The sequence below is a fragment of the Dipodomys ordii genome, unplaced genomic scaffold (genome assembly GCF_000151885.1).
Source record: "Dipodomys ordii isolate 6190 unplaced genomic scaffold, Dord_2.0 Scaffold48, whole genome shotgun sequence".
NCBI classification, from domain to species: Eukaryota; Metazoa; Chordata; class Mammalia; order Rodentia; family Heteromyidae; genus Dipodomys; species Dipodomys ordii.
Window position 1 is genome coordinate 4,774,107 of NW_012267264.1, and position 13,379 is coordinate 4,787,485.

At 37.4% G+C, this 13,379-nt stretch overlaps 1 protein-coding gene across 4 annotated transcripts in view; it reads left to right on the top strand.

Annotated features, from left to right (window-relative positions):
- Positions 1-9,978, top strand: part of Slc13a1 (solute carrier family 13 (sodium/sulfate symporter), member 1) — a 66,858-nt gene extending 56,880 nt beyond the window's left edge. The window contains exons 13-15 of one of the 4 annotated variants that reach the window (XM_013019996.1): positions 4,982-5,143; positions 6,728-6,865; positions 9,447-9,978. In XM_013019996.1, the coding sequence (XP_012875450.1) occupies positions 4,982-5,143; positions 6,728-6,865; positions 9,447-9,584 (438 nt within the window). In that variant the 3' untranslated portion in view covers positions 9,585-9,978. Of the gene's footprint in view, positions 1-4,981; positions 5,144-6,727; positions 6,866-7,030; positions 7,759-9,446 lie in introns of those variants that run through there. The other 3 variants (XM_013019999.1, XM_013019997.1, XM_013019998.1) reach the window with 3 other exon arrangements.
- Positions 9,979-13,379: the final 3,401 nt, after the last annotated feature.

A 13,379-nucleotide genomic window follows, 5' to 3' on the forward strand; every position in this document is an offset into this window, starting at 1 on the left:
AAGAAATGGGGATAGAGTTATTGGGCCAAATCTTTTGGCTTCTAAGATGTGACATTTTTACATTTCTTAAGACAAATAACTATTTCTACTTTCGTTGATGACCAGTTTGGAGACTATGCTTCTAACTTTATTGCCAATTTTCCACATAATATTTAGAGACTTGCATTTTAGCAAGAAGATTTAGTAATGGCTGTAAGCCTTAGAAATTATCTCAAGTTTGAGAGCCTTTTACAAAATTGTTTGGGTTTAGATTTGACTTGCCTCATTACCTACCAAACTGCAATGGTAGAAATATAAGACAGTAGCACTTTTCTTCTCTACTATTTCAGCAGTAATGAGATCTGAATTCTCAGGATAAATAACTTCCATTTATATGTCTGCTGAGTTGAACTGTGAGGAAATCAGAATCAGGAGTCTGACATTGATGTGAATTTTGCTCATCTCTCCAGCCCAGAATATCTGTCTAGACCGGATTCTAGACATTCACAGTGGCTTTGAAAGCATAGACCAGACCGTAGAACAACAAAATCTGAGGAAATGAAAAGGTGTGGATTCTGTTGATCTAACAGGCTCTGTTGGTAGAAGAATTAGGGAAACCATGGAGGGAGGTTTAAATTCCTACTAAAAATCATAGCAATCAGATTTAGGTTTCTGCAAGAATACCCAGAAAAAACCCCACCACTAAGTGGTAAGACTGAAGTCATGAATGTCAAAATAATGGCTCTCGGGGCTGGGAAGGTGGCTCAGTGGTAGAACGCTTGCCTTGCAAGCCTGAGGCCCTGGGTTCGATTCCTCAGCACCATATAAGCAAAAAGAAAAAAGCTGGAAGTGGCTCTGTGGCTCAAGTGGTAGAGCGCTAGCCTTGAGCTGAAGAGCTGAGGGACAGTACCCAGGCCCAGAGTTCAGGCCCCACAACCGGAAAAAAAAAATAATGGCTCTCGCATCTAGTTTTCTAAAAGATCCACAGAAATTTAATTTGTAAAAATTTTGTTTGAGAATTATTTTCAGAATTGGAGATGTGGTGCAAGTGGTAAAGCACCTGCCTAGAAAACACAAGACCTTAATTTCAAACCCCAATACTGAAAAACACATGATTATCCTGACAAATATGTAGGCTAGCTAACCATTCCAGTAGAAAACAGTGAGACAGAAATAATACGGCCTTCACCACATTACTTTATTGACCTCTACCTTAAATACCCTTGCTTTGACATGATTGGTCTCTCATATGCTGGTAGACAACATCCAATTCTAATCAGTGAGTAATTGCTCCTCTTTCCTTTTCACATACCCTCCAAAATCTTTCTGCTAAGGTAAACATGGCGGAGTGAACAGTTTACTTTGATCTCCACTAAACTGGAAAAATCAAAATGAAAAACAAAAAAAGTTGGTTTATAATGACAAAACCTATCTGACAGTCAATAATAGGAGATGTTGAAAAATTTAGAAGGTGGAAAGAGGATATTTGGAGAGTGACTTTTACAAGCAGGAAAAAACAGTCTAAGGTAAAAATATGCATGCCAAACAATGGAAGAGCCAACACGAAGACCCTACAAGTGTTCAGGACTTGGAGGCAGCTGACAATGTTGAAAGCTGGGTAAAAGCCAGAGCTGAATATTGTGAGTGGTTTAGAGAGCATACAAGAGGTTGTGAGCCTCTCACATGCTTTCCCCACATCTGAGTAGCCAGCAAGGCAGATGTTCTCTCTATTCCCTGGAAGAAAAGAGACAATAAGTTTGAGGACCATGATTGGCCCATGACTAGCTCTTAGACCATGCCTCAGTCCCGTACATTCCTTTGCCTGGCACAAAGAGCTTCCAATAACTACTTTGTAGTCTTGTTTATAAAATAATAGGTAGTCAAGGATCCTTAGACAATTGGGAAAGCCTCTGATACAATCTCAAATATACCTGTATATGTATATGCATGTATAGATGTTTATACATATGTGTGTGTGCGAGAATAAATACAAAGGGCAAAAAAGTAAGAAAAATACCTGAACCAAGGAACACTTATCAATTGTTGCTGATGCTTCAAAGAGATGTTAAAATAGTAAAGAAAAGAAACTAAAACATAAGAATACAACAGAGCATCTGAACTTTAGAAATATGGGAGTAGAAATGAACACCAGGACATAAATGTAAAAGAAAGTTAATGTTTAAAAAGAGAGTGATAAGGGCTGGGAAGGTGGCTCAGTGGTAGAGCGCTTGCCTTGCATGCATGAGACCCTGGGTTCGATTCCTCAGCACCACATAAGCAAAACAAAAAAAGCCGGAAGTGGCGCTGTGGCTCAAGTGGTAGAGCACTAGCCTTGAGCTGAAGAGCTGAGGGACAGCGCCCAGGCCCAGAGTTCAGGCCCACGACTGGACCCAAAAAAAAAAAAAAAAAGAGAGTGATAAGAGAAGTATAGCATTAATCAACCATGTCTAGCAGTCAAGTACTAGAAATTATAGAAAGAGAAAAAAACTAGAGAAGAGGGACATTTCCAACAATGGTACAAAGAATTTCTCAGAAATGAACATCGAAATGCTACTATGAGAGAGCTACTGGAGCCAAAGTCACAACACTTCTTGGAGAATTTTGACACAGTGGCCTCCAGATGGAGTACAAACTTTTCCATATCTAGTCAGAGATAAACCTCCTCTTAAAGTATAGTATGAATATATGTCAGTGGGCCCTAAATGGTATTATCCACCTATTTATGGCCAAAATTATAAATCAAAATGATGTACAATATAAATTACATCTGGAACCCTATCTATGATAATTGGCCTTTTGAACTGCAAGTTCATTGATTGTAATTACTTTTTCTTATTGCTATTATTAGAATTAAGTAGCTATGAAAAGGGTTTTCAACTCAACAGGTCAGTTTATGAGTAAAGCATCTTGACCAACATCACTCCATCCATCATTCTCCCCAATCTCTCCCAACTCCACTCAGCCCCTCAAGCTACCCGGTTCCATTTTCATATATGTACATTGAGTATGATGGCTGTATTTGTCCACCCTTCTCTCCATTTGTCTGCTCCCATCCTGTAACTCCTTTTCCAATGACCCATTTTAGTTTTCCGGTATTCATTTTGTTAAACTGTAAGCTTGTTGTTCAAAGGAGTTACACTACTGGATTCCTCCTCTGTGTATGTCAAAATTTAGCTGGTTTGATTGTGTACATATGCATATGGTCCTGTATGTTTTCATATATACTTATAATTTAGATCTACCTTTCACACATGAGCCTAACTTACTTCATTTAACATAATGATGTGAACATAAAAATTCACATATACAATAGCTCATTGAAATCATTGCATAAAAATTTTTTCCCTTCCCTGTACTTGTTAATGTTTTGGACTATGTACATACAGTGAATCAAAGATCAGCATGTCATTAGCCAGGCTGATTAGCCCAGCTGGAAGCCACAGGTTAGAGGTCAATGACACTTGTGTTGACTCATGAAAATCATTGAAAATCTGTAATTCTACAAATGCTGACCTATCAAAATAATATGGAAAGTGACTCAGCAGGTTCAGATCTAAAGATCCTGGTTCAAAGCCAGCCTTGGTAGGAGAGTTTGTGAGATTCTTAGCTCCGGCTAACCACCAAAAAGCTGTTAAATGGAACTATGACTCAAGTGGAAGAGTGCCAATCTTGAGTGAAAAAAAGCTAAGTGACAGTGTCTATATCCTAAGTTTAGGCCCTAAATCAATCAATCAGAAGTGGAAGAAAATAAAAAGGGTTTGAGGCATACAAAGATTTAATTTACCTTCCATGTAACCAGACCGGTTTGCAGGAAATTAGAGAAGAAATAAAAAAAAAAAAAAAGACTACCACAGAGCATAGAGGAGAAGGGAATTCATAGTAGTGAATAGAGATCCCAGAATAAAAGTTGTGTAGATGTAAAGAGAATCCAGTCTCAGATGGAATAGGTAGGCGATATTCCAGAACAGACATCATCATGAAGGAACACAAATAAAAAACCCAATTACATGATGTTTGCTTATGTGTTTGGGAGTTCTCCAGTTACTAGAGAATGTGATGAATTAGTGGTAGACACTTGGGAAATAGAGCATACAAAAGAATGCAGCAAATATTTCCTGGGAAAACAAAAAGAAGTAAAACAAGAAAAGTAAACATAATCACAGAAAGCTAATAATCATAGTCATGGCATTAGGCATTAAATATTGATATAACCAGCAGGGTTGATATATGAGTTTGGGCAAAATGTAGGCATGGTCAGAAAATATAAGAAAATGAAATTCTCACACAAAATATCAGAAAATCAGCAAATGTTTCAATTTGTAAAGTTGGAAAAATGCTTGACTAGAAACTTACCTTGAAGGTTAATTATATTAATGGTTTAATGTGTAAGTTAGCGATAAGGGTTGAAAGTGGGTGCCAGTGGAAAACACAAGTCAGACATAGGAGTGGTAATGAGATAAAGAGAAAGAACTGCTCTTTTCTTAGGGTTCCAGTCCTGAGTGAATAGTTAGACTCTCTACATATATTTAATTACAGAAAATTAGAGCTTAATTGAGCAAAGGGGAGCCGAAAATTCTCACATTTACAGTGTAGTGTTGAAATAAGACTGATTGTTCCTCCACAATCAAGAAAATGTGAAATTATACTTCTTGAGTTCTCAGAGGAAACAATTTTTTGCAATGTGTTAAAATTCTGAATAAAAAAAGCCAGGAGCTGGTGGCTCACACCTGTAATCCTAGCTACTCAGGAGGCTGAGATCTGAGGATCGTGGTTCAAAGCCAGCCCGGGCAGGAGAGACCGTGAGACTCCTATCTCCAATAAACCATCAGAAAACCAGAAGTGGCGCTGTAGCTCAAGTGATAGAGCACTTGCCTTGAGCTGAGGAGCTGAGGGACAGCGCCCAGGCCCAGAGTTCAAGCCGCATGACCGCCAAAAAAAAAAAAAAAATTCTGAATAAAATGAATTATTACTGAATAATAAATATCACAAATTTGTTTTTTAGGTATCAGGACTGTCTCAGTGGATAGGAAATAAACTATCTCCTCTAGGTTCATTACCTGTATGGCTAATCATTCTGATATCTTCTTTGATTGTCACATCTTTAACAGAGGTAGCCAGCAATCCAGCTACCATTACCATCCTTCTCCCTATCTTATCTCCATTGGTGAGTATCTCATGTGTTCCATTTATGTTCTTCTCATCCAACAAATGATGTAAACTTTCTTTTGGTCTAAATTTCTAGGTAACTTGCAGATTGGCCTTTATTTGTATTAGTGTTCCTTTTAGGTGACCTTGAGATACAAAAAAACTGTTAGACTTCTCCAAGTAGCATGATTTTCAATAAACTATTTATCTTCACTCAGATCTGGTTGTTTGTCATATGCAAATGAATGAGTGGGTTTTTCTAGATCCATTCCAGCTTTGACTTGGAACTCAGTATTTCCTGGAAAATTTAGTACTTAAATCTCTAGCACTAACATTTCTCCCTCCAGAACATTGTTTCTAAATTTCTGAGAAGTGTTTCATATAAGTAATTTGCAGATGAGTGAAATTCTATTTTTTACTCCTGAGGCTTAAATATCTTAGACACAGCTTTCTACTGCCCAGGGAAATTTTTAAAGAAAAAGACAAGAATTAGGTTTGCCTGGAAAGAAAGACTCTCTTCCTTTTTCCCCACCTCAGTAACAATTACAAAAATTATGTGTAAGTAAAATATTTTTTCTTATTGCTATTAGTTTGATGAAACGAAAGAACTTTAAATTTATCAGGAATGTCATTTAAAAAAAGAAAAACAAAGGAGGAGGTAACAATACTCAACAAGAAATGTACTTATTACCTTACTGATGTAACTGTCACTTCTCTGTACAGCATCTTTACAAGAAAATAAAATAAAAAGAAGAGGAATTCCAGTTCTGGAATTGTGTTACTACTGACACTAGGATTTGTGTTAAGTTTCCTGAACTGCTGTTCAAAACAGAAAAGGAAATGTAAGACTGCTTATTTGTGAGCAGTTGTTGGTAATCTACCATTTAGAAATTTTCCTCTGTATTTTTTTCAAGATGGAAGTTATAAATTATGTGACAAAGTAAAATTGGTAACAACTCTTCTGTAATGATCTCTAAGTAAATTTTAAGTTTCATTTGTCTTTGAAGCACTAAGGTTGGTAGAATAATTAGATGTCTACAGATACAAGGACCTGAGACCTTACCTACAGTCTCTTGCTCACTCTATATGTATGGGCAAATTCCTTTAGCCTCTCTGGGCCTCCATTTCCTCTTCTGCTGTTTGGTCTTGTAGTAGCCATCTCGTTATGTTGCTATAACTATATATACATATATATACACATATAGATACACACATATATAAATATATGAATATGTTATGCTTACCATATATAAAATATGCCTATACATATAAGTAGCACTGTGGGAAGCACTAGATAAATAATAAATAAGAGAATATAGTTTTTATACTAAATGATATTTTATTTTCTAAATGAATGGGATGGTAAAGTTTAATTAGGCATGGTAAAGTTTAATTAGGCAAAATTAACCATTTAAACAGAAACTGTAAGAGGAGATACTTTCTAAAAAATAATCTTTAACTTATAACATCATTTAATGCATAAAATTTGAGATCATTAGGTTGCAACTGTCTTCTTGGAAAGTTTATACTAAAATTGTTCATTTTGATGTGTGATGCCTACTGTAAAATTAGACTGCACTTTTCTTTTTATCTTTTATGATAGGCTGAAGCCATTCATGTGAATCCTCTTCAGATTTTACTGCCTTCCACCCTGTGTACTTCCTTTGCATTCCTTCTGCCAGTAGCAAATCCACCAAATGCTATTGTATTTTCCTACGGCCATCTGAGAGTCATTGACATGGTGAGTTAGCTAAGAGAGTCTATCAGATCCAATGCACATTTTTTTCATATGAGATGTCTTGAATAAGTTGTATTTTTATACCATAATCACCAGCTAGGGAAGCATGGTGTGAGTTCTGCTTGTGAAGGTAATGTGCATGACTGGTCATAGAATTCTCTTTTTAAGACTAGTAGCCAGAAGTGAAGATGCCATTCGAATTTATAACTACAAATTCAGTGGTGTTGCTGCATGAGCAACAGTCTGGGAAAAGAAGAACATAGAATGGCTCAATGCAACAAATTAAACTTACCATGTTAAGGCCTACCATGTCAGGATCGACCCTGACTCAGGAAAAAAAACCAAAAACAACAACAAAAAAGAAACAGAGCTAATGAATCGAGGAATCAAAACTGCACTGTGGTTTCCTATCACAAATATATAAGAAGCAACATTTGCTCCGAATAAGACACTGGGCTCAGTGCCTGACTGATGAAAAGCCATCTTTTCCTGTCCTGATTCTTATACCCGCACCTAGACACTTCAGCAAGTAATAACAGAAAATAGAAGAGACAAAACATGCACATTTTTGCCAAATGTTAAAGTAGTGATAGTGAAGAGCTAATCTGAGATTATTTGGAATTAGTGCAACCTTCATCCCCAGTTTCAAAGCCAACCCAAATCCTAGCATAATCAAAGTGAATTAATAAGATTTCTGTAGAGAGAGTCCCAAGATAAGTTCAGGTTCCATCTTTCCACCTAGATATCTGTTCCCGAATATCTACATCATAATTCTGTATGTGTTTTTATGCCTAATCCTGCCCTATGTTTCCACAAACTAAATGTGCTTAATACAATGTGTGCAATGTCCTATGTAAGCATTAAATTGAATAAAAACCAGGCTCTCGAATAAACCAGTAGCTGTGTGGACAGAGAAATGAGCCAATGCTTATAATCATTGCTAAGTATCCCCCATTTTGATTTGGGGCTCCATGTTTTAAAGTGAAGAACAGAAGGGTCAACGAACTTTTTTTTTTGTCGGTCGTGGGGCTTGAACTCTGGGCCTGGGCGCTGTCCCTCAGCTCTTCAGCTCAAGGCGAGCGCTCTACCACTTGAGCTACAGCGCCACTTCCGGTTTTCTGGTGGTTTATTGGAGATAGGAGTCTCTCGGTCTTTCCTGCCCCAGCTGGCTTTGAACCGCGATCCTCAGATCTCAGCCTCCTGAGTAGCTAGGATTACAGGCGTGAGCCACCAGCGCCCGGCCATTTTTATGTTTTTAATTGTAAAAATACTGTACAGAGGGGGTTACCGGTAATGAGTACATTTCCTATCGAGCATTGTTACCTCCTTTGTTTTTCCCCTATCATCCCTTTCCTACTTCCCCAACTCCTCCCTTCCCCCCAACCACTCCCACAAGTTGTAAAGTTCGTTTTCAACATAGTGTCTTGTACATCTCATTGGTACAGTGGGTCAACCTGTATCCTTATTTCAGCATTTTTCAACAAACATTTTTTATAAAGACCAGATAGTTAACATATGGTCTCTGTCACAAATACTAGTATAGCATCAGAGCAGCCAAACACAATATGTAAACAACTGGGTATGACTGTGGTCCAGTAAAACTCTACTACCACTACCAACAACAACAAAAATAAAGGCCAGCTCATACCTGAAATCCAGCTACTTTAGAGGCAGAGATGGGAGGATCATGGTTCAAAGCCAGACTAGGCAAAATCTTCATGAGTTATCTCAATCAATAAAAGCTTATCGTAATGGTACAAATCTTTCATCCTAGCTATGTGGAAAGAGTAAGTAGGCTATTCATGATTCCCAGTGGTTTGAGCATTAATGTGAGATCCTATTGAGAAAACAAGAAGGTGGGGGTTGGTAGGTGGAATGTTTGGAGTTTGGCTCAAATGGTAGAGTACTTTTCTTGTAAGCCCAGGATCCTGAGCTCAAACCCTTTATTGCAGAAGAAAAAAGATCAAGAGCAGAAGTTGGTAAGCCCTATTAAGATGTATAGGCATCAATTAGTAGACATGAGATACATTATTAAAGATCTAGAAAATGGAAACACTAAGAAAAAAGAATAGAGGTGACATCACAAAAGTTCAAGAACAGAACATTTGTAAAAAAACTGAGAATAATGTTTAGTAGTGAATGTGCACAAGTCGTTACTCTATGGCCCTGAAACCTGGCCATTGAAATAAAAAAACCCAAAACTTAAGTTCTGATTTACCATGCTAGGAGGGATTTTAAGAGTTTATTTTTCTCTCTCTTCAATTATAATAATGGAAGTATTTTCCTCTCTAAAATCCCTTTCCAACAAAATACTAAACTAAAATAATTTTTTAAACTAAGAAATATTTACTTAAGTACAAATTCTCTTAAGATATGGATCATGACCATCTGTACTAATCATTTGGGACCCATATGAATTCACAAGTTGCTTTCTTAGCAGTATTTTTTTATGTGCCATTAGGCAATGCTTACAAAATACATGTATTACTTGCATGACTAAAAGTATCTACATCTTAGCAGTATTCTTATTCCCCTGTGTGTTTTCTCTGCAGGAGACTGACATTTATGCTCTTTCTTGTTCAAGGTTAAAGCTGGACTTGGTGTTAATATTTTGGGTGTTGCTGTAGTGATGCTTGGCATGTTCACTTGGATTGCACCTATGTTCGATCTCTACACTTATCCTTCTTGGGCTCCTGTGATTTCTAATCAGACCTTGCCATGACAAGCACAGAACTTCTGACTTTTTCTTGGTGACCTTTAGGAATCACTAAGAAATCACTACAGGAAATGGCTGTGTTTTAACTAGCAGCACATTTAAATGAGGTAAAGTGCAAATACTATGGGTCCAGACAGCACCTCAATCCTGCTGTTTTACCATGGAGTACATATTTCCTTTGAGAAGCAACCACAGAATATCTGCAAGCCTTTGTGAAGAAGCTCATGGTTGAGATTTTCTCCTGGACTGTCTGCATCTTGTTTCATCCTAGAATAATTTATACGTTGACTTTCACTTCATCTAGAGTTGGAGTTCAGTGTAACATTTCAAGTATCAATTTTATTACTTCAGCAATTTCCCATATAACTAAAGACAGAAAATAAATGCACAAAGCACTTAGGTTTTTGGTCAATCATTTCTACAATGTTTAATGTTCCAGCAATTTTGATGAAACACCAGAAGCTTGGTCACATATTTTGAGATCTGTTTGTATTGGTTGATGCAAAATTAGTCTTTTTTTTTTCAAAGAAAAGGTTGTCTACTTAAATCTTAAACCATAATACTGTCACTTTCTGAAACTTATCTGTTTGTTCCCTATTTGCTTATTCTTTTCTCAGTTATATGTCCCACATTTATTTATGATCTAGAATATTGATTACATTTTTTCTCTTTTCTATTCACTCAATTTATCACTGCTGAATTATATTATATGATGGAGACATTTGCATTATGAAAGAAATAGAATAATGTTGGATCTCCAGAAAATAACATAAACACTTTAGTCTGATAACCTTAATGAATCACTTTCAACAGCTGTTAGCTGTATTACAAAGGTAATACTTACTCAAAATTTGTTTAATTGAACCATAGATCTCTCATTGCATCTTTGTATCTGGATGATGTATCAAAACTGACTTATGCTAGGGTGCTGGTGGCTCATGCCGGTAATCTTAGCTACTCAGAAGGCTGAGATCTGAGGATCTTTGTTCAAAGCTATCCGGGGGAGGGAAGTCTGTGAGCCCTTTTATCTCCAACTAACCACCAGAAAACCAGAAGAGGTGCTGTGGCTCAAAGGGGTAGAACGCTAGCAAAAATACTCAGGGACAGTGCCTGGGCTTTCAAGCCCTACAACCACCACCACCACTACCACCACCACCACCAAAAATAACAACACTGACTTATTGGTTTTCCACTTATCACCTTCATGTCAAAGCTCTCAAGCTCTTTCAGCCTAAGCATTGCACAGTGTCTTTCAAAGTTTCTAACAGACAACTCCAAACAGATGATCAGACAAATATTTGTCCCCACTCTGGTTTAGCTAGTGTTCTTGATATTGTCTAGCACATTACTAAAAGGTTAACTAGACATCTTTGTCACATTCAATTTCTTTAGCCTGCTTAGGATCAGCTCTTGTCTAGATAATAGCATCAATTTCACTCACTGTCCATTTACTGTCTGTGCATGGGGGCACTTGAAAATTCCACTGATATGCATGCATCCTTCACTTACCACAACTGCTGCAGTACATGGCAGCATCGCCCAGATTCAGAGTTCTTTCCTGCTCTGTGTGTACTGACTCCACACTGCATAGAATCCAAGTCCTTGTTCTCTCCACTTCAGCCCTAGAGTAGGATGTGGTGGGGGGAGGTTACACTTTTAGCTAATACTACTAAAATTATTAGCTGCAATTGACAAAATAATTTCAGATAGACTATACCTTGACATAAGCCCTAAGTGTTACAAGTCATAAAAGATTATTATTAGATATATTTCTATATTTCTGAAACAGATAAATGATTGATAAGAACCTTTGCAATGATATTTTTGTTCTCAAATTGTACTGGGTTCTTTGATGAATGATTATTATCTTTACTTGAATATGCAGATTTTTACCAAATTAAATGGTCTTTTTCTTCCTACTTGTGATAAAGGATCAATTGTACTAGCTATGACAGAATAAAACCACACAGATTGAGAGAGGTTTTTTACTCTGCTATAATCTAAAACTGAAAATAGTTAAAATTATTACCAGAGGGTTAGCTTTATTCAATCCCAAATGAAGTGCTTTAATTCAATGAGAAATTTTTCTTTATAGAGCAAGCCATGTTAGTGAAGGAATAGACATGAGAATTAGTATATAACTCAGACAGAAACTAAAAGGGTTTTCCAAACATAAAAGCCTTCATTTGTCAAGGAACAAGACCTGGGCTGTGTGTGTGTGTGTGTGTGTGTGTGTGTGTGTATGTGTGTGTGTGTGTGTGTGTGCGTGTGTGTGTGTGTTTTGCAATGCTGGGGATTGAACCCAAGGACTCATGTGGGCTATGCCAGTTCTCAACTACTGAGATGTAAGCCCAGCCACAGATACAGGTTTTCAAGAAGACAGAAAAAAAAAAAAAAAACAGCTTTACTCACTGATAGTACAGTGATACCAATACCAGACGAGAAAAAACTTTTTTCTTTTTTTTTCTTTTTTTTATTGTAAAAATACTGAACAGAGGGGTTACAATTACATGATCAAGGTAATGAGTACCTTTCTTATCAAGCATTGTAGCCTCCTCCTTTATTTCCCCTTCCCATCCCTTCCCATCTCCTCCCCACCCTGCCTTCTCCTGCCCCGCCCCCTACTCACCCCCACACCAAAGTTGTAAAGTTAGGTTTTTGACATAACATCTTGTACATCTCATTGTTGCAATGGGTCCACCTGTATCCCTAGTTAAACAATTCGTTTTTGCCCTTCCCCTCCACAAATTATACCAACGTCAGATACAGTGAAAACAGGGGTTATACCGTGGAGGAGGGACATACAAAGCAACAAAGAAATCATCTTATAAATATGTTAGAAGCAATTGCTTGAAAGAAAAAAACATTTGAATACTTATCTTGGGGTTCATTTCACCTAACATCAACTTATCTGACCTTTTCTGCTTGTCTCAGACATATACTACTTATTGCAAATAAGAAAAACCATGGGACCTATGTTTCTTTGGGCCTGGCTTACTTCACTTAATATAATTTTTTCCAAGTCTTTCCATTTCCTAACAAATGGGGCAATGTCATTCTTTCTGATGGAGACATAGAATTCCATTGTGTATATATACCACATTTTCTTGATCCATTCATATATACTGAGAGGCATCTGCATTGGTTCCATATCTTAACTATGGTAAATAATGCTGCAATAAACATAGTCGTGCTGGTAGTTTTAGTGTGGTCTTGTTTGTGATCATTTGGGTAAATGCCCAAAAGTGGGATTGCTGGGTCATAGGGGAGCTCTATGTGGAGTCTTTTGAGGAACCTCCATACTGCTTTCCAAAGTGGTTGAACAAGTTTACACTACCACCAACAATGCAGGAGGGTTCCCTTCTGTCCACATCCCCTCCAGCATCTGTTGTTTTTAGAGTCCTTGGTTCTAGCCATTCTAACTGGGGTGAGGTGGTATTTTAGTGTTGTTCTGATTTGCATTTCTTTTATGGCTAGGGAGGTTGAGGATTTCTTTTTTTTTATTGTGAAAATACTGTACAGAGGGGTTACAATTACATGGGCAAGATAATGAGTACATTTCTTATCAAGCATTGTAGCCTCCTCCTTTGTTTCCCCTTCCCATCCCATCTTCCCCCGCCCTCCCACCCAACCCTCCTCCCTCCTCACCAAAGTTGTACTTGTACATCTCATTGTTGCAATGGGTTCACCTGTATCCTTATTTAAACGATTTGTTTTTTTCCCTTCCCCTCCACAAATTATAACAACATCAAATACAGTGAAAGCAGGGGTTATTTCTTCATGTGTCTATTGGCCATCCTT